The sequence below is a fragment of the Salminus brasiliensis genome, chromosome 25, assembly GCF_030463535.1.
Source record: "Salminus brasiliensis chromosome 25, fSalBra1.hap2, whole genome shotgun sequence".
Lineage (NCBI taxonomy): Eukaryota > Metazoa > Chordata > Actinopteri > Characiformes > Bryconidae > Salminus > Salminus brasiliensis.
The window spans coordinates 4,687,174-4,708,413 of record NC_132902.1 but is presented as its reverse complement, the minus strand read 5'-3'; the positions used below and the strand labels follow the sequence as shown (position 1 = coordinate 4,708,413).

The window sequence follows — 21,240 nt, the reverse complement described above, 5'->3', positions numbered from 1 at the left end:
ATTGCTAGGTGGCTGCTAAAGGTTTGCTACGGTACAGGTGATGCTTGCTAAGGTGTTGCTAGGTGGTTGCGAAGGTTTTGCTACAGCATAGCTATTGGTTGCTAAGGTGTTGCTAGGTAGTTGCTAGGTTGCCACAGTGGTTGCTAATGTGTCACTATGTTTTATGCGAATACTTTCAGCACAATGTTATGTTCAAAAACATTTGGCCAAACTGTGTAATGTAAATACATTTGGCTAAAATGTCTGTGTCCACAAACTTTTGGCTAAAATGTAGGGTGCCTTCAACACTTTTGCTCAACATAAATTTTGGGCCTCATCCTATTTAAAAAACTGCAGGACGAGATACACAATGAAAATCCAGCAAAAAGATAAATAGAACATAGTTGCTTTGCTATGCACAATAATAATTCGGACATCACTAATAATAATAATAATAATAATAATAATAATAATAATAATGCCATCTTAATAATAATACTAATAATAATAACAACAATAATAATAATAATGCCATCTTAATAATAATAATTATAATAATAATATTAATCTGTTACCTCCTAAAGCACAGGAATACTGGAGAGCATCCTCACTGCTCGCTGAGTTCAGGTACAGCTTGTTGTCTCTGCTGGGTTTGTTAGTTACAGGCTGTCCGTTCTTGTACCAGATGTAAGTGAGGTTGTTGGGCAGAGTGCAGGTGCTGCTACAGGTCAGTGTTACTGTCTGTCCATCTGATGAAGCTGTGCTGGAGCTCACGCTCACCTGCAGATCTGAAGATGCAGAACAACAGAAAGGTTTCAGGTGTTCTGAAATAAACAGCAAAACCAGCAGAAAAGAGCAACACAGTCTGATACCTGTAACATTCAGAATGACTCCAGGAGAACCAGAGAATTTCTCTTTTTTCTTTCCCTCCATCATTTTAGTGATTATTCGAAAGTAATATTCTCTAGAGTCGTTCTTTCTCACTTCTCTCATTCTCAGAGTGCAGTTTCTCTCTTTATCTCCAATAAACTCCACTCTGCCAGCAAACCGCTCTTCCTCACTTATGTTCTTTACACCCTCTTCAGGCCGAAGATAATGCCAGAACACCTCAGTAAGGTTGTGATCACTGGGATATGAGTAAGTGCAGGGAAAGTCCACTGATGAACCCTCCAAAACACACACTCTCCTGTCTGTGTAGGTCACACTCCAGCAGTTCCTATCAAACACACCTGTAAAAGTCACAGATTAGCATGTGTTGATGTGATTGGATCATGAAGAGTGAGTTATGAACAGCTCTAATACTCACACACTGAACTGGAGTGGATTATATCATGGCCGCTAACAGAGCAGGAGTAGCTGCCAGCATCAGCAATGCTGGTTAAAACCAAAGACTCCTTATTTCCACCATTCCTGAACACATACTGGCCATTCTTGAACCAGTTGTAAGAATGAGGTCCAGAGGTCAAACTGCAGGACGTACTACAGGTCAATGTCTGTCCAGTCTTCCCTATATGAGTGTTGACCTGCAGGACTGAATGGAAATCTTTTGTAAACACAAACAGCACTGTTCTAATGACTGAACAGATCAGCTCTGCTCTGTTTACCTGTAACCGTTAGACTGACTGCAGCTGAGCTGAGGTGCGTCTCTCCTTGGTCTGTAATGATCAGGAGCTGATACTCTCCTGAGTCTCTCTCTCTCAGGTCACTTATTGTAAGAGTTGAGCTGGAGCTGGTGGTCTCAGTGTAGTTCACTCGTCCTGCGTAGTCTGAGTCTAAAGCTAAATCCTCTGGATGTTCCTCATTCCTCCATTTAGCTTTCTGCTTGGAGCTGAACCAGAAGACAGCTCTGATGTTGGTGTTTGAGTAAGAGCATCTCAGCTTCACCTCTGACTCCTGCAGAGCACAGATAGTCTGAGGATCGCAGACCACCCTGAGACTCCCACCCACAGAACCTACATCAGAGAAATCAGATGGTGGTTATATGGGGTAAAAAGACCGTAGACGTCATCTAAAGAGTCTTCTATAGTGTGCACCTGTTTATTACCTAGAACCTAAATGAAAATCTGAGCTGCAAACGTTAAGATGGGTCTTTTTTTTTCCTGGTTCACTTTCCAGCAGATTCAGACCAGCTAAAAACAGATGTGGAAACAGATGTGCAGAAACAGATGTGCTACAGTCTGTATAGTCTACAATCTGTATAGTGGACCTGAGTGGTGGAGCTAACTAAGTGGACAGACAGTGGAGGGACATATTAGGTGTTTCCAATAAAATGGACAGTGAGTGCAGATAACACCCAGCAGTTGTTACAACAGAGTAATCCTACCTGGAATAAACAGCAGGATGATCAGTGATAGAATTCCACATTTAAAGCCCATGGTTCCTCTCCACCTGACCTCAGCAGAAACAGACAGCAGACTACTATATTAATATTTGACTTTTCAGAACACAAAGAAGTGAATGCCAGTGTTTGAGTGTGCTTCCTCTCTCAGAACAGAACTCACCTATGTGACATCAGTCTTAAAGACGTAGTGAAAATATTGAACAGGCTGCCCTTCATGTCTTCTGAAGTGGATTCAGAATTTTCTAAATATTAGTTTGAATAAGAAATATAAATATGAATATATAAAAAAGTACACCTCTACAATGATGCTGATTAGCACCTCAAAATATGTGTAACAGTATTGCTAACACCAGTAACACCAGTAACACCAGTGTAAAAGGTGAAAGATGGTGTAGTGTCTGAGCCTCGTCTGATCTCTTGTGTAGTGTGTGCTGCACTGGATATTAACAGGCCACAGCTACAGGCCACTCAACAATACTACTGAACTGTGGCTGAAACTGATTCACTGATTCTTCTGACCTTTGGTTTGTGTAATATTCACTTCTGTCTTTATTGCTCTTCTGAGGGCCACAACATGTCTGTACTGTCCTGACACCATTAAACACATGTTTAGCAGTTATGCTAAAACCGTTTTCTAGCACAGTTTACTTTTTATAGAATCCAGCTTCCTGATCTTCTAATAATGATCAGAAACACACACACACACACACACACACACACAGAGCAGATCTCATGAAGAACAGCTTACTTACATTCTGCTGTCAAAACGTCTCTCACTTTCCTCCCTCACTGGAACAGAGCTGTGAAGAGTGTGTGAGGAGAGAGAGTGTGTGTGTGTGTGTGTGTGTGTGTGTGTGTGTGTGTGTGTGTGTGTGTGTGTGTGTGTGTTTGTGTGTGTTTTCTGACGTGGGTGAATTTCCTTCCTTTTTCAGAGAGCTCAAACACAAAGCTTGCCTCCAGGTGATGGTTTCAGTGTGTGTGTGTTTGTGTGGTTGATATGATATGAACACATGACTGATCTCCAGTGTAAGTAGGACACAACATGGAAACCCCTGTATGGAGAACTGTGTTCAATTTAGAAGTGGTCTGCAGCGCTTGTCTGTAATTTTGCAATGGCAAAAAGAAACCAGTGAATAAAACAAACCACACTCAGGACACACACACAAACTTACAGGAGTGTCAGGATGATGTAATAGTGTGGTCATGTTCATCCTGCGGAAATAAGAAGACGCAGTGTTTACTGTTATACACATAATTTAACGTTGTAATGTTATAAAGCATAATTTCCAGGGTGAAGTTTTTGCTTGGGGGGGTTGTAATTGGTAATAAGCCCCTCTATAATTCATTTGGTTACTACACACGTACATTTTAACTGGGTTGAGGTCTGGACTTTGACTGGGCCATTGCAACACTTTCATTGTTTTCTTTTTAAATTTGCTAATGTGCTTTGGATTATTGTCCTTTAACATAACCCAATGCAACAGGACAATGATTGGTTTTCACCAAATGTGGCGCTGTGCATTGTGACTATCTACACTTTGGCCTTGTTTGTCCAGCTGACATTGTTCCAGAAGTCTTGTGGTTTGTTCAGATGTTTTTTTATAATGTCCTGATATGTAAAATCATGGAATTCACAGAGGGTGAACTTCTTCACATGACTTGATATTATTTTGCGGGGCATAAATAAAAGACCAAGACCGGACTCTCGTTCAGTTTTGCCAAGATAAATTCAGTTTTCCATTTTAAGGCCCTATGTGTGTGTAGATTTGCAGGTGAAGGTGGATACTCGGACTGAGGGACAGAGAGAGGTGAAATTGTCCTGTAGCTCCACCTGCAGCCTCGGGGAAAAGCTTTCCTACTACTGGTTCAGGAATGGAGAATTCAAGACTTACACAGCAGATTCCTCCATTCTGCTCGACTTCACCAGTTTATCTGACGAGGGCAGCTACTACTGTAAGGTGGCTGGAAGTTGGCATCTCTCTCCTGCTGTGTGTAAGTGTTCAAACACTCCTTCGAACATCACACTTAACTTTAGTCCAGCCTGTTCAGACTTCTGTAAATGTCAGTAAGTTCATTTCAACCAGCTCTTCTAGAAAACAACATAAAATCAGAAGAGGAAAGAACTCAATCCTACATAAGTGTGCTTTCTTCTTTCTAATTGTTTTTAAAGGGAATGATTTAATACTCAATACTCAAACCAGCCAAAATGAGAGCTGTGTAATTCCAGTCAGACTCTAAACGAGACGGAGATCTTATTACACATTAAGTACCTGGTTACCAAATATCACTCAAATCAAGACCATTTATTACTGAACATATAATCTTATTTTATCTTCTTACATTAATGGTTTTCAGTGTAAATTAAATAATTCTACCTTCTCCTGTACAGTTTGAACAGGTTGTGTTTAGACAGTGAGAATCTACCGCTGTACCACAGACTGTAACTGTAAGTGTTTTCAGTGTTTTCAGTTTCAGGTGTTTTTATTTTTCTAATAAGTTAGTTTGTGTGTTTTAGGTGTTTCTGCTGATTCAGATAAGAGGAGCTGCTGGAGTGTCACTTACTACCCCAAAGCTGTCTGTGCTCTGATTGGCTCATCAACTCATCAGCATCATGTTACTATGCCTTCCCTGATAATCAGAAGGTCACTAAATCAGTGTGGTTCATTAAAGAGCAGACTGGTGCTGAACCTGTGGATGTGAGAGAGGATGAGGAGTATCAGGGACGAGTGCAGAACAGACAGAGCTCCCAGAATGACTGTAGTATGATCATCACTGACCTGAGAGAAAAAGAGACGCTCAGATCTACATATTTAGATTCTACACTGATGGAGGTGAACACACTGGACAACCTGGAGTCACTCTGTCTGTCACAGGTAGAGCTGCACTCTATTAAATAAGTTTAGTTTATTAATTATTAATATTCTGTGAATGAAAAGAACAACAAACCTTGTTTAAACTCTCCTGCAGATCTGAAGATTACAGTGTCAGAGACAGGGAGTGGAGGAAAGAAGCTGACCTGTAGCAGCACCTGCACTCTGCCTAAGTACCACACTTGCATCTGGTACAAGAATGGAGAGCCTGTATCTGACCAGTCCAGTAATGAACTGGATCTGTATGACAGTACTGTGGATGCAGGCAGTTACATCTGCGTTATAGGAGGATATAAGGAGTTTCGGTCTCCTGCTGTCTGTAAGAACCTCACTTTAAACACCAAATTACTTTTATTTGTATTAATCTCATTAAGTCCCCTTTGTTTACTTTAAGACAGCCTTTTCTGGGTCTTTCACTGTAATTGAGTTTTTGTTTTAATTGAAGGTAAACAATCACTTCAATAATCTTATTTAATTTTAATAAAACAATGAATTCTCTGTCAGATGATGATTATTATTGCTAAAAATGTTGCTGCTAATTATTGTAATATCTGAATCTTTATGACTCTCCCAGAAACACCAAAGCAGTGCTGGATTCCTCTGGAGAGAGAGAGGAGGGAGAGTCAGTGACTCTGAGCTGCAGCAGTGATGCAGACCCTCCTGTTCTCTCCTACTCCTGGTTTAAGCAGAGAGCAGCTGCAGACACACCGCTGATAACAGGCCAGAATTACAGCATCACCAACATCAGCTCCCAGCACAGCGAACTCTACTACTGCACCGCTCACAGCCAGCTAGGACATCACAGCTCTACACCCTTTCATCTGGATGTGAAAGGTACAGCAGTCTGCAGTGACTGTGTTCAGTCAGGATGTGTAATTACTGGTGAATGAGCTGTTGTTCTCCTGATCAGATTGAATGAACTGATTCTGTTCAAACACTCAGCTGAGTTGTTGGAGCAGCGTGCTGTTTGGGAAGATGTTTGGGGAGCTGTTGGAGTGGTCCCTGTTCTGCTTCTCTCTCTCACTGCTGTTCTGTGCATTAAGTGAGTGACAGTATTGTTTATTATTTATCTCTGAATCTCTAAATCTGCATTAAACACCATATTAACCTCAACTTTAACCTCAAATACAAGCTTTTATGATCTACAGAACTCAAAACTCTAACTGGCCTTTTCTGTTTAATCTGTGTGATCAGGAGGAGGAGAGGAGCAGAGAGAGACACACATATTCAGGTACTGAGAGAGGATTTCACTTTCTTTCTCTCTACATCCTCCTATAAAGCTGCTGCTGAATAAAGACTGAAGTTGTGTTCTCCTCATCTCTCTAAAAGACCCCAAATCCTGCAGACCCCACATACACAGCTCTCAACCCCACCACCATCAGCTCAGACTATGATACACTACAGGTAAGTCTACAGTCTTTATGCCTGTGTGTGTGTGTGTGTGTGTGTGTGTTTTACTCTGCAGAGTGTTTAGTTTTCTTTTTTGTCTCCAGTGTGTTGGAGACTCTCCCTGTGACACATACTCAACCTTAAACCCTGCAACCATGACGTCTGATTATGACTCTCTGACAGTAAGTCTGCATACGGAGTGTGTGTGTGTCCATTCTGGATTTGGAGTATCTAACTGTGTGTGTGTGTGTGTGTTGTCAGGCTGTTCGTCCTCACTGAGAGATGAGAAATGCTCCAGAAATGAAGGATAAACAGCTGTTCTACATCACTGGTCATTGTTCTACATCACTGTATTCTCCAGCCTTTTTTCCTGCATTGTATAAATGACTGTTCCAGAATCATTCAGTTGAGTGTTCTTTAGTCCTCCTCAGAGCTGCAGATTGATTTAAGGAAGGCTTAGTAATGAGCTGTTGTGTAGAATCAGGTGTTAACAGAGGTGGAGTGATGGTCTCTGTGGTGCTGTAGTTCTGAGTAGCAGAGCGGTTTTGTTATCAGATTTATATTATTCGTTTTTTATCTTTATTTTTATTTTGTTCGTTCCAACTCCAGGTTGTTCAGTCCGATTGTGTAATTTGAGCTTATATATAACTTTTTGATTGGACATACGGTCACATGAAAGGTTTTGGGCAAAAAGTGTGTGTGTGTGTGTGTGTGTGTGAGTGAAGCAGCCCAACAGCTGAGCTCATTAGCTTTTATTAGTATCAGCATTTTGTGATGATCTGTCTGCTCACATTTGGAGCATTACCTTCTCAGAAGAAGCCGTGTGAAGGGATTTCTGCTGTCACTGTTATTAATGCTGAACACAGTGTTGTTTCACTCAGGTAGAGTCAGTGATGTCCTTGTTAAGACTTATGAAGTTGTTTTTTTCTGTGCAGTTATTTCTGTATGAAAATTCTGCCTGTATTTCTTTATTAAACATGTCTTTTTTTTAGACTGTCTGATTATTTGCTGCCTTAAGTGCTAGTGTTTTAATGTTCTGGAGATAAAGTGCCTCTATAATAAACAATAAAAACTCTGTATATGCTTGAATATGTCAGAAATATGACCTCATTATTCCTGTTTATAACTCTGATAGTGGGTAAACTTTGTTCACTGAGGTTTAGATAGAAATTGCTGTTTGTAGGTAAAGCCTCTCTGTTCATTCCTCTCAGACCACATTTATCTAAAACCACTTTGAGTAGCTTAACTGGTTTCTGATTTCTTATTAGATGTTGCTGTTTCCTGCATAATTAAAAGGTTAAGATGTAAACAGAGTCATTCGGAGTGGTTTAGTGTGAAATGCTCCATTCTAGAGAAACTTACAGAGTCAGAACTGTTCACAGTGGAGGAGATAAGAACCAGACGTCTATGCTGTGCTGTGCTCCTGGAAGTTCTGCTGGCTGATGGATCATTTTGTAAAACGGCTTTAAAGAGCTGACACTGTCTGGTAAGTAAGTTTACTGTGTTCTAAACAGCAAACAGCATTTTTTTCAACCCGACATCATTTCAGAGTTAAAACAGTGTTAGCTCCTTAGCTAACGATGCTGCTAGCAGCTCCACCCTAAACTGAGGCTTTCATAATGGGAGCGTTAGCATGGTGGCTAAGTGGGTAGGAGCCCATAGTGTTAACTAGTTCTCTGACTGCATGATGGGTTTGTTTAACATGGCTTAACTCAGGACTCTGAAACATGAGCCAGCATCAACTTTGTTGAGTCCTGAGTGAATTTGCCATGTTTACAGAAGCTGGAGTGATGTTAGACAGTTAGGGAGAGCTCAGTAACTCGCTGTATTTTGAGAAGTGCAGGGTGGATTATATGAAGGGCAGTTGGCTCCTAACGGGACAAGGTGTCTGCTTTGATCCAAACTGTGAGATGTTTCAGGTGTCTGTGGCTGATAAAGTCCTGCTCCTAACTGATATACAGTAGAAATGCTCCACTTTTCAGATCCACTGATCAGCTTTTCATCACTGATAGGTCTGAACAATAAGGTTCATGATGGAAACAGGGCCTATGGGAACTCCTTTCACGCCCTTTTGCTCCACACACCTGCCCCTCCAAGATCCCCAGGTGGGTAGGCCTAGGTAGGCAGAGGAAGTGTCCAGTTAAAGCTGACGTGTAGCCTGAAAAACAGAGCTGCCCAAACTGAGACTGGGCTTAGCCAGGAGAGGAGGACAGAGAGCCAGGTGGAGCTGCTGCTCCTCTGTTGTTAAATGTTCAGTGTATTGACTGAATCAGTCTTTATCATTCCTACTGTAATAACACCACCTTCCAGACGTGTTCACCTCATTCTAATGTCTTGCTTTTGAAACAGGGAGAGGAAGATGGAGGGGCTGAAAGTGGTGCGCACTCTGGCGGAACACCATGCCGAGGTTCTTCTGCCTGAGCTACATGACGTCTGCCTCTTCAAGGAGGTAAGACCCACACTTCATACACACTCTGGATAACAGCCTTTTGTCCAGTCTGTTGTCACCATTTCAAAACTCTGAATACACTTAGCACAGCATGTGTCTGCTGTGGACTGAACCTTTAACGCAACTGATGCTGTTTTTTACAGAATATGCAGTCAGTTTACATGTTTCTACTATGCTTACATTGTCTGTACACACAAGCTGACCCAATACTAAAATTCTGGATCTTTCTTGTCTCGTTTACAAATGCTGACACACAGAATCCCACAAGTAAAACCTAATGTTAAAAAACTTAAATGTATCCTAAAACAAGTTCTTCTGCTACAGCAACAGGTAAAAAAGTTACACTAAAACTGCTGATACACATTTCTGAATGTACAGATCATTGAGAAATTGAGAAATAGCTGATGTACTGATATGTGGACAGAAATATTACTCATCAGTAGTATTCAAAAAGAGTTTATCAGAGATTAAAACAGCACTGCTGTGGTAAATTTGTGTATGTTAGCAACAATATTAAGCATATTTATCTCCTAACATGTACTATATACTAATCTTAACAGTGCAAGTTGACCTGCAGTTGGAACAGATACACACTCCCTACAATGAAGCTACTGGTACATTTCTCTTTCAGCTGTTAACAGAAGAATATCTATAGTTACCAAAAACACCAGCTGGTCCAACTGGACAGGTGATCTTTAACAGCCCTCACAGCATTTTACTTGAGGCAGGAAGTTGTAGATGTTGAAGCCTGTGTCTACTGATAGTTTTACAGTGTTGTTTGTGGTAGAATTCCTGTTTTTTGTTTAAGGAACAGTAGCTTCTCTGCTTATGAATGTGAAATTATCTTGGAAGGTCAAGCAGCACAAGAAGAGTAGTGCAGCCCCTATCCTGTGAAGTAAGTAGATCATCATCTGAGAATTTCCCTACTGTGGGACTAATAAAGGATTATCTTATCTAATTTGTGACTCTTAGTAATGCCATTTTAAGTGCTGTTTTTGGTCTAAATCCAGACCTTGTGAATGCTAAATAACTTTGATCTTGAATATATTAGATTGGAGAGACTGTAAACATCATCTCTCTCTCTGTTTCAGTCCTAAGCATGACCTCTGACCCCAAACAGACAGAGATCAGAATGACGTTCACTACTCCAGTGTTCAGTTCAAATCTTCTCACACACAGTCTTTACACAGTCCTCGTGGCTCCCCAGAAATCTCAGGGTGTTTCAAGCATGGGGTCTGTGTAGGAAGAATGATAAAAGGTCATTTTCAGTGCTGACTGGTGAAGAAAACATGCTGATGGGTTCAGTTCTGACCCAATAGGTGTAAAAACAAGCAACTGCTTACCTCACTTCCTGTGCGGAGTCCAGGGCCAGTTTGCCGACGGCGGTCAGGAACCTGCTGGTGAATTCCTTCTTGCTGGTCAGCACATGAGAAGCCCCCAACTTGTAAGAGAGCTTCTCCAGATGCAGTGCAGTGCATCTTCTCACTGCTGCGTTGGAGAATATTGGAGAATAATGGAGCGGTTGCAATATTGGCCTAATTTAGATTAACAGAGACACCCAAATATTAATGAGCTCTGTTACCTCCCTCACTGCTCATTTTCCTTCTCCTCAGTGAGGAGAGCAGCTGGTCAGACTGAGTCTCATTGCAGCATATCAAATATGTATCGGATTTCGATCCCACATATAAAGCCACTTTTACCTGAGGCACGTCTTCATTAGTCAGTCTGAATATGAAAGGCCAGGCCTGTTTTGAATAATGTACCAGTTGAACAGTTTCTATGTGGAGATACTGACCTTCAAATCCACAGAAAACAGTGGAAATTCACTGTGAGGTAAAGAAGACCAAAAGTGTCTCATGTTATACTAGAGAATGACCTCATACTGAATGAGTCCTGATAAGCCTGAAATGAGGCCTGAAGGTAAGAGGAACAGGCCTTATGACTGGAGGGTCGCCAGTTCAATCCCCTGAACCGACAGGACCTGACTGAAGTGCCCTTGAGCAAGGCATTCAACCCTCAACTGCTCCCCGTGTGTGCTGCAGCTAGGGCCGCCCGCCGCCCCGGGCACTCTTCCCTAATGTGTGTGTTCGCTGCACAGATGGGTTGAAAGTGGAGTACAAATTTCAATGTGTGCAGCACATCTAAACTCTACTAGTAGATTTCTCACCACTGTAACCCTCATGTTCCTCTTTCAGCAAAGCAGTATGGGTGATGTAGTTTGTGTGCGAGATGTAGAACTATACAGAAGTTAAAGAAGTGTATGTAGTGTATATGTCTATCTGCATGAAGCCTACAGAACTGTCATGTGGCAGCCAGTATAAGTAAGTATATAAGGAGTAAGTGCCTCCTTGCTGACTGTTAATTTTAACTGAGTGCAAAGAAAAAGGGAAGGAAACCCACACACACATACATGCACATACATGCACACACATGCACACACATGCACACACACACACACACGTCCTGTTGCCACACTGCACTGCACACTAGCTTTGATGGCTGTAAGAGACCCTTACACAAGGATGTAAGTAGTTTTTAATTATGTCTGAATCATCTCTGTTTTATATATTAATGTAGTGTAATTATGTAAATAGGTCAGGATCTCGTCCTGCTGTCAATCACAAAATCACATTTGTCCTTTCCAGTTTCTTGAATCAAGCATCTACCTACTGGAGGCTTATGGTCCACACAAATGTCCTATAGCCATCCTGTGTTAGCAAATTGTCTGTATGTAAAACAGTACGAGACGCTGTATTAAGTTGATTTACTCTGCATTAGTCAAATGTGGCTCAAGTTACAGACTTAGTGGGTTAACAGCACTATAGGAAAATAAATAAATAGCACTATAGGTAAATTTATTATTCAGCTTAGTATAGAATAATTCTACAGAACAGCACCACACTGAAGCCCAACACACTGTAGAGAACTAACACCCTATAGGGGTTCTGTAGAGCTGGGCGTTTGTAATTCTACTGTAAAGGAGTTCAAATGAACTGGTTCAGAAAAAGAAAACAAGCTTCCTGTCACTACAACAGAGACCCCCAAACCTATACTCTACTATATTAAACTACAGACAGCACTATAGAAATAATGTCATGTAAAGTATGCATGTGAGGACACACAGTGTCATTGATGTGATGCAGCGCCCCCTTGTGGAAAAAGTCCTTTTAATCCAGACTGAGGGAGTGAGAATGTGAGTGCGTTACAATGAGATTCATGAGGTTCTTCTCATCTAATAAATCAAACCTGTAGTTCAAAATGTTAGACTGGTTTAAATACTGCAGCCTAACGAGCTAAACCGCTAATCAGCATATATATATATACAGTGAGTCCAAGAAGTATTTGATCCCTTGCTGATTTTCTTTGTTTGCCCACTAATAAAGACACTATCCTTCTGCACTTTTAATGGTAGATATATTCTAACATGGAGAGACAGAATATCAAGACAAAAATCCAGAATATAATTTTAAAGAATATATTTTAATTAATTTGTATTTCAATGAGGAAAATAAGTATTTGATCCCTCTTGCCAAACACACTCAATACTTAGTGGCAAAGCCTTTGTTTGCAAGCACAGCGGTGAGACGTTTGTTGTAGTTAACCACAAGTTTAGCACACACACCAGGGGGAATTTTGGCCCACTCTTCTTTGCAGATCCTCTCTAAATCATGAAGGTTGGTGGGCTGTCGCTTGGCAACTCTGACCTTCAGCTCCCTCCATAGATTTTCGATCGGATTGAGGTCTGGCGACTGGCTGGGCCACTCCATGACCTTAATGTGATTTTTCTTGAGCCAATCCTTTGTTGCCTTTGCTGTATGTTTAGGGTCGTTATCATGTTGGAAGACCCAACCACGGCCCATTTTCAGATCCCTGGCAGAGGGGAGGAGGTTGTCCCTCAGGATTGTGCGGTACATGGCTCCATCCATCTTCCCAGTGATGCGGTGAAGTAGCCCTGTACCCTTGGCAGAGAAACACCCCCAAAACATTATGCTTCCACCTCCATGCTTGACGGTGGGCACAGTGTTCTTGGGGTCATAGGCAGCATTTTTCTTCCTCCACACATGGCGGGTGGAGTTGAGGCCAAAAAGTTCAATTTTGGTCTCGTCTGACCACAAAACCTTCTCCCAATAACTTGGTTCATCTTTCAAATGATCATTGGCATACTTGAGGCGCGCCTCCACATGTGCTCTCTTCAGCAGGGGTACCTTTCGGGCACTGCAGGATGTGAATCCATTGTTGCGCAAAGTGTTGCCAATTGTTTCCTTGCAAACTGTGGTCCCAGCTGCCTTCAGGTCATTTGCTAACTCCTGCCGAGTGGTTGCAGGACGATTTCTGACTGTTCTCAGCATCATTGCCACCCCACGAGGCGAAATCTTCTTTGGAGCACCGGGCCGAGGTCTGTTGATTGTCATGTTATACTCTTTAAACTTTCTGATAATTGCACCAATAGTTGTTACTTTCACATCCAACACCTTACTAATCTTTTTGTAGCCCATTCCAGCTTTGTGAAGGTCAACAATTCTGACTCTGAGGTCCTGTGACAGCTCTTTGGTTTTACCCATGTTGGAGACTTGAAATCTGTGTGATCTGTCTGATTCTGTGGACAGGTGTTTTTCACACAAGTGATTAGTGAGAACAGGTGGCTTCAGGTCAGGTAACAAGTTGATTGGGAGTGTCTAACTGGTCTGTAAAAGCCAGAACTGCTAATGAATACTAAGGGATCAAATACTTATTTCACTCCATGAAATACAAATCAATTAATATATATTCCTTAGATTTATTTTCTGGATTTTCTTTTTAATATTCTGTCTCTCCATGTAAGAATACATCTACCATTAAAAGTATAGAATGATCATGTCTTTATTAGTGGGCCAACGAAGAAAATCAGCAAGGGATCAAATACTTCTTGGACTCACTGTATATATTCATGAATAATATTCATCACACTTAAATGTTGTTGCATTTTAAACAGACTGAAAGTGGAACTGTGTGTGAGCTAAACGGAAAAACTATGATGTCAGAATATGAGATATCTGCTCACCAGTGTAGGATGAATAAGCATGAGCAGAGCAGTGATCAGCTCAGTTACTTCTCATAGGTAGAACCATGACTGCTGGCTCTTTTCTTTTAGTCAGGGTTCATTTCTGATCATTTTCAGCTCCAATTTGACTTTTAACATGTTCTTTTCTGGGCTTTTAAGAGCTGTGTTTGAGGGGTGATGCTGCCATGTCTGCTACAGCAGCAGTGATCCTCATCTTACTGACAGGTAAACTTTTACATCTTATTACGATACTGATAGAATTCCAGCTCTGAGTTCAGTTCTAGAGGATTCAGCTTTCCTCCACAATCACACCTAGTTCAGCTCAGCAGTTAACTGCTGGGTTTAGGAGACATTGCTTTTAAACACACACAACAGGGACAGTAGTGAGGGATTAATAGCAGCACTTCTGTTTAATGATCTATCAAAGAGTCACTGACTGTAGAAAGAAGCTGTTGATAGAACTGGAGAGGTGTCAGTGGTCTTGTTCACTCAGGTACACAAACTGCAGATCTCACACAGAGAGCAGATATGTTCATTCTAGCAAAACTGTGTGAAGCTCTATGTTAAACGGTTTAATCTGAGGTTCCTCACTTTCTCTGTGGTTTTTACACAACCGGTCAGCTCTACACGTCATGGTGTTGCCCATAGTAACAGCAGCAGTACCTAACACTGTGGTTAATCAGTCAGTTAGACCGTGAGAGATATCATTTCATGTTGTGTGTGTGTGTGTGTTTTTTTTGCAGGAGTTGGGGCTCAGCACAGTGTAACTCTCTCCTCTCAGAGTCTCTGTGCTGTGACTGGATCTACAGTAAAAATCTCCTGCAAATATACAACACCTGATTCCTCCAGTGTCAGAGAGAGAGAGTGGATCCACAGCTCTGATGGAGAAGAACGAGTCCTGAGCTCCACTGAAGGAGGAGTGTCTGTAAGAACAGAGCAGAATGAGAGTGAGCTAACAGTGAAGGATGTGAGAGTGAGACACTCTGGAGTTTATAACTTCAGATTTAGAACATCAAGCAGTGACTGGATATCAGCCTCATCTGGAGTTCAGCTCACTGTTACAGGTACCAGTACATACACTCACAGTCTCTGTGGAATGCGATTGACAGAATTTTAGTATATGATGTGTCTGTGTGTGTCTGTGTGTGTGTGTAGATTTGCAGGTGAAGGTGGATACTCGGACTGAGGGACAGAGAGAGGTGAAATTGACCTGTAGCTCCACCTGCAGGCTCAATAAGAGTCTTTCCTACTACTGGTTCAGGAATGGAGAATTCAAGACATACACAGCAGATTCCTCCATTGTGCTCCAGACCAGTCCATCTGATGAGGGGAGCTACCACTGTAGGGTGTCAGGAAGCTGGCATCGCTCCTCTCCAGTGTGTAAGTCTGTCTCACACCTAACTTTATCCCAGGTTAGAGAGTTCATTTCAAGCAGAGTTTCTCTTCTAGAAAATGACATGAAAACAGTCATAATTCTGCTCTCTTCTCTCCGATAGATTTTAAAGAGGGAACGATTTTATATTCAATACTCAAACCTGCTTGAATAAGAGCTGCTTAATTTCACTCAGACTTGAAACGAGACAGAGCAGCAGGTTACTGATGACCTTCCCACACAGTTAGGAAATACCAAATAATCACTCTCTAATCAAAACCATGTATCATATAATCTCATTTTATCTTCTTGCATTAATGGTTTTCAGTGTAAATTAAATAATTCTACCTCCTCCTGTACAGTTATCATTTTGGAGATGATGGTTGTGTTAAGACAGTGAGGATCTACTGCTGTACCACAGACTGTAACTGCAGGTGTTTTCAGTGTTTTCAGTTTCAGGTATTTTTTATTTTTCTAATAAGTTAGTTTGTGTGTTTCAGGTATTTCTGCTGATTCAGATCAGAAGAGCTGCTGGAGTGTCACTTACTACCCCAAAGCTATCTGCGCTCTGATTGGCTCATCAGCATCGATAAACTGTTACTACACCTACCCTGATAATCAGAAGGTCACTAAATCAGTGTGGTTCAATAAAGAGCAGAGTGGTGCTGAACCTGTGGATGTGAGAGAGGATGAGGAGTATCAGGGACGAGTGCAGAGCAGACAGAGCTCCCAGAATCACTGTAGTATGATAATCAATGACCTGAGAGAGAGAGACGCTCAGACCTATAGATTCAGATTCTACACTGATGGAGGTAAACACACTGGACAACCTGGAGTCACTCTGACTGTCACAGGTAGAGCTGCACTCTATTAAATAAATGTAGTTATTTAATTATTAATATTCTGTAAATTATAAGAACAACAAACCTTGTTTAAACTCTTGCAGATCTGAAGGTTACAGTGTCAGACACAGAGAGTGGAGGAAAGAACCTGACCTGCAGCAGCACCTGCACTCTGCCTAAGTACCACACTTACATCTGGTACAAGACGACAGGCAGTGCTGTCACAGTGGTTGGGAACAGCAGCAGTTTAACTTTAACAGCAGGAGAAGTTGGACGTTTCTACTGTAAAGCAGAGAATGCACTTGGATCATACAACTCTTCAGAATGGTCGTTTCCATCATCAGGTGGGTGATTCACTTAATTCATCACTTTCTATTCATTGTTTCCTTTCTATTTTTTTATATCAGGCTAGGTTTCAGTCTGCTTGATGAGATGAGCAGCATCTCTTCTTGCTTCCTCCTTCCTCTTTGTATTAATTATTTAATACAAATAATTAAACAGTCTCTATGGTTTGCTCAGTATGGTGAAAGAAGGAAAACGCACTCAGTGAACAGTAGTTCTGTAGACTTCAACACCTTGTAGTTGAGAGACGTCTACAGAGAATGAACAGATTGGTTAGAGCAGGCAGAAAGGCTACATTTTCTTCTCCGAATGCACAACACCACATCCTACCTCGAGGCGGATGAGCTACAACAGCAGAAGACCACATCACATCAGGATCCACTTCTGTCAGCCAAGGACAGAAAGCTGAGGCGCAGTGGCTCAGCACAGACTTACCAACACAAATGTAGCCTGGTCTGATGAATCTGGATTTCTGCTGAGGCTCACAGATGGTAGGATCTGAATTTGGCTCAAACTGCATGAATCCATGGACCCAACCTGCTTTGTGTCAGCAGTCCAGGCTGGTGGAGGCGGTGGTGTATTCGTGTGGGAGATGTTTTCTTGGCGCTCTTTTGGCTTGTTAATACCAATCAATCATTGCTTGAAGGCCACAGCTTATTTGAGTATTGTTGCTGACTATGTGCCTCCATTCATGGCCACCATTTCCCATCTTCTACTCATTGACTACTTCCAGCTTGATGATGCACCATGTCACAAAGCAGAGGTCTCTTACATTTATGTAATCTGCTCATGTCTCTGCACTGATACAGATTACTCAACAGTGATATACGCAGCATCTGGGGTCGCTGTGGTTCTTCTACTGGTTCTTATGGTCTTTCTGTTGATGAGGTGAGTATCAGAAACCATGTTTCTTGCAGAGTGTCATATAAAGACTACATGGGTTTAATTAACACTGGAGATGTTAATCCAAAGATGGTGATATTCTTTTTTTGTAAACTCCAACAGAAGACGAGCTACAGCTTCCAGCAGTAAGAGTGAGGAAAACAGAGGAACTGTGAGTCAAAAGATCAATTGCGTGTTCTCTCTTTTTAGACATGTCCACAGATAGACCTTGGAAAGTACTGGGCCCTTTCCCTTTTACCCTCAGACTTCACTGTTGCTCTCTTTGTGAGTAAGTCTGTGAGGCACGACTGACTATTGGATCAGTTTGAGCTCCACAAGCACCATCACTTTTAGATGCCTCCTTGTGAAGATTTCACCTTAACTTCACTCACTGATTGCTAGCACCTGAATAGTGTAGTGGATCAAAGCATTTCCCAGTATGCTGGAAATCAGGGTTCAGTTCCAGAACCAGGCAGAAAACGCTGTTTTGAGACTCTTCACACTATTTTTGCTTTCCCCTGAAACATGATTACACCGTCTCTCACAATACGACTGTGAGGTTTTGATAAGACAAAGATGTTTGGAGGCATAAAGGTGAGACATTAAATCCAGAGAGCACGGTACCACCTGTTAAGCATGGTGGTGGTAGCATTATGCTCTGCCAGTGAAACTGATACATTGCATAATCTCAAACCATCAACCAGATCTGAGGTGGTTGTTGAACGGATAAAGCAGCCTAACATTACATTTTTGAAAGGGCCTTCCCAAAGTCCTGACCTCAACACTCTCAAAACTGTGTGGATTGGGACTAAACGTCGGGTGTAATCAAACTCTACCAATTCTGCCTAGAAGAATGGTCAAACGTCTAGCCAGAATTCTCCCAGAAGCTTGTTAATGGGTACCAAAAGCATCTGGTTAAGGGGACATCTATCTAAATATTAGGCGTGCTGTATGCATAATTAAGACCCTCTCTCTCTGTCTTTCTCAGCAAGCTTCTGCTCCTGTGTATGAGACCGTCTCAGACCTGGCCTTGACCTCTGCCCCAACAATGACAGCAGCCTCAGATGATCAGGATGAGGTTCAGTACTCCATTGTTCATTTTAATTGGCCTCACACCCAGGAAGGGCCTCTCTACTCCCCTGTCCAACAGCCAAGCACTCTTAAACGAGAAGAGGAAGTTGAGTACAGCACAGTGAAGCTGGTTAAAACATGAGCTTGTTGGTAGGCAGAAACAATGCGTTTATGAGATCCTGCTGGTGTGGTGATTTTCAGTAAAGAGCACAAAACAAGTTTCTGTGCTAATTGCGCCCCCTATGCAGACAGGAGCTCGTCTTACTACGTTGTGGCCATGACTTAGGATCTCATTCCCATGCCTTACAAAGTCACAGCAACCACTTGAAATATTGTGGGAACAAAATAATTAAATTGTGGCCACAACTTAGTAAGGTATGGAACCAAGATAATTAAAAAGTGACCATGAATTAATAAACCTTGGAAACAATATCCTAAGTTGTGGCCACAGCTTGATAAGACATGGGAACGAGATCCTAAGTCGACTTGGGATCTTCTCCCATGCCTTTATAAGTTGTGTTAGTGATTTAATTATCTTGTTTAAATGACTTTGGATCTCATTCCCAAATCGTGGCCACAACTTAGGAACTTGGTCCCACGCCTTACTCATTTTTGACCACGACTTAATGATCTGGTTCTTGTGCCTTATTAAGTCAAAGCCACAAAATTCAGGATCTTGTTCCCACGCCTTACTAAGTCATGGCCAGAACTTATTTATGCGATATGTCATCAGCGGGGCTCCATGAAGCTCCTGTGTTGTGTTCTTTTTATCAGTCTTAAAACTTTATCTAAATGCTTTTGATGATCTTAGGGTTGTCCCCTTCATAAGAATACTGCTCTATAGTCTGGTGTTATTGATTTAGAGGATTTCATTACTTGGATCATATACACTATATAGACAACAGTATCGGGACACCTGCTTATTTCTCCATCATCCATCATTCCAGAAATCACATTTCCACTGCTCCACAGCTCAATGCTGGGCTTTACACCCCTCTAGCCCAAGCCTGGCATTAGGCAGCATGGTGCCAATAGGTTCATGTTTATCTGTAACTATATAGTTTGTATATAAATGAAAATGAAAATATTTTATAACATCTTCCATTCTGTATTTCATCAGCAACTACAAGAACTTTCATTATTTTGTCTTGATTTATGCATCGGCTAGTGATTGGCTTTATTTTAATTAAGTTTATGAATTTTTTTATTGTAGTGTCAATAATAAACATTTTCTGCAACAATTACCTTGTAAATGTTAATCCCACCATCCTGCCCCCTCCCTCAACCCCTGTATCCTAGTCAGTTTTTCACGAATACTGATAACCTGGACATTCCCATACCATGTGTATTAAAGACCAGTGCCAGTGGCTCCATGGGAGCTTAATTTGCAACATGGATCTGGAGCAAGTCCCATTTAATCTCTAATTCCTCTGTGTGTGCTCTGTGATAAAATGTCAAGTGTATATACTGATGACTCAGGGTTTTTGACGCACCCAGAACATTGTCCCATATTGCACGTCCCAGACGAATTCCTGCCCCAATTCTGATAGACCCCTATCCCATGCTTTCATTCCTGCTGTGGGCCTATAGTGCTCAAAGTTGTCTTTGAGCAGTCTGTATCCAGCGTAAGATGGGATGGTCCTTTAAATCTTTACAAGCTGACCTCACTCTGTTGTAGAGACCAGGTCTTGGAAATCACTTGTCCCATTAATATCTCTCAAATGTTGTTAGTAAATAATTATTGTTCCCTATCGGAGACGATTTAACGTTAGCTTACAAACATAAAACCACAACAGTGCCAACAAGGAAGATTCCCCTAATACCTGTTTGCTGTATTAAAGAAACTCATTAAAACTTTAATCTGAATGAACACTCAAAAATCAGTGTACAAAAAACAGATCTGAAAAAATGGTCAGGAAACATGAACATATACCTAGCATATTCTTTATGAAAGTTAGCATAATTACATGGGTGGTTTACAAAAAGTGGAATATACTAGATTCAGTAATGAAACCATGAGATTTTATTTATCTGCAAAAGCCAAAAATAAAGCAAAAAAAACTGTTAAATGTAACACCAACTGTTGCTTTCAAAGACCAACGATCAGCTGGTCTTAGCTGATACAACAAGTATACAACAAGTCTTACAGTATCTGTTTATCTTTAGACTTTTTCCTCCTGAGGAACCAACAATGAGAACAGAGGCCAAATTAGATATCATGTTTTAATGCCATAATTACATTACTTACAGGTAAGTCAGTTCACACTTCACATACCACATCCACAGAGCTGCCGTGATGAGTAGCTTCTATGGAGAACCATCTTTATTAGTATCTTTACTAACGAGAACCCGCCTTGTGTATGAGAATCATTCACAAAGAAGTAGACCGAAAAGAATCATTTTGTAATTCTCAAACTGACTGTAGTTCCCTGTAGGGACCACTATGTGACAGCAGAACTTCATGGCAAAGCTGGCAAAAAGACCAGGTATTTGGTCAGACACGGCCCTGGTCTAGTTGATGAAATTAAAGATAGGGGCCACAATGACACTTACTATCCACTAGGGGTTAGATTGATATTTTTTTTTCTTTCTTTCTTTTTTCTGAGTGATGTGCTGAGCTGTAGCAGCATTGCTATGGTCTAGCATGCGAGCTGCATAAGGC

At 41.4% G+C, this 21,240-nt stretch overlaps 1 protein-coding gene and 1 long non-coding RNA gene across 2 annotated transcripts; one reads left to right on the top strand and one right to left on the bottom strand.

Annotated features, from left to right (window-relative positions):
- Window positions 1-2,357: 2,357 nt before the first annotated feature.
- On the bottom strand, window positions 2,358-3,146 carry LOC140547877 (uncharacterized). Its single transcript, XR_011978525.1, has 3 exons — window positions 3,073-3,146; window positions 2,481-2,562; window positions 2,358-2,372 (listed from the first exon to the last, which is right to left on the bottom strand). It is a non-coding gene; the product is annotated as an uncharacterized lncRNA (long non-coding RNA).
- Window positions 3,147-16,186: 13,040 nt separating this feature from the next.
- On the top strand, window positions 16,187-19,748 carry LOC140547756 (uncharacterized). The gene is made up of 5 exons (XM_072670892.1): window positions 16,187-16,295; window positions 16,388-16,627; window positions 17,435-17,513; window positions 17,631-17,679; window positions 18,496-19,748. Exons 1-5 carry the CDS (start codon window positions 16,187-16,189, stop codon window positions 18,718-18,720), a joined length of 702 nt encoding a protein of 233 aa, XP_072526993.1. The 3' UTR covers window positions 18,721-19,748.
- Window positions 19,749-21,240: the final 1,492 nt, after the last annotated feature.

Excerpts from the sequence above, each read along its gene's own strand:
- LOC140547756 (XM_072670892.1), top strand. The coding sequence starts at position 16,187 with ATGATAATCAATGACCTGAGAGAGAGAGACGCTCAGACCTATAGATTC. Across the intron at positions 17,514-17,630 it reads ATGGTCTTTCTGTTGATGAG|AAGACGAGCTACAGCTTCCA; the intron begins GTGAGTATCAGA and ends AAACTCCAACAG. Across the intron at positions 17,680-18,495 it reads GTGAGGAAAACAGAGGAACT|CAAGCTTCTGCTCCTGTGTA; the intron begins GTGAGTCAAAAG and ends TGTCTTTCTCAG.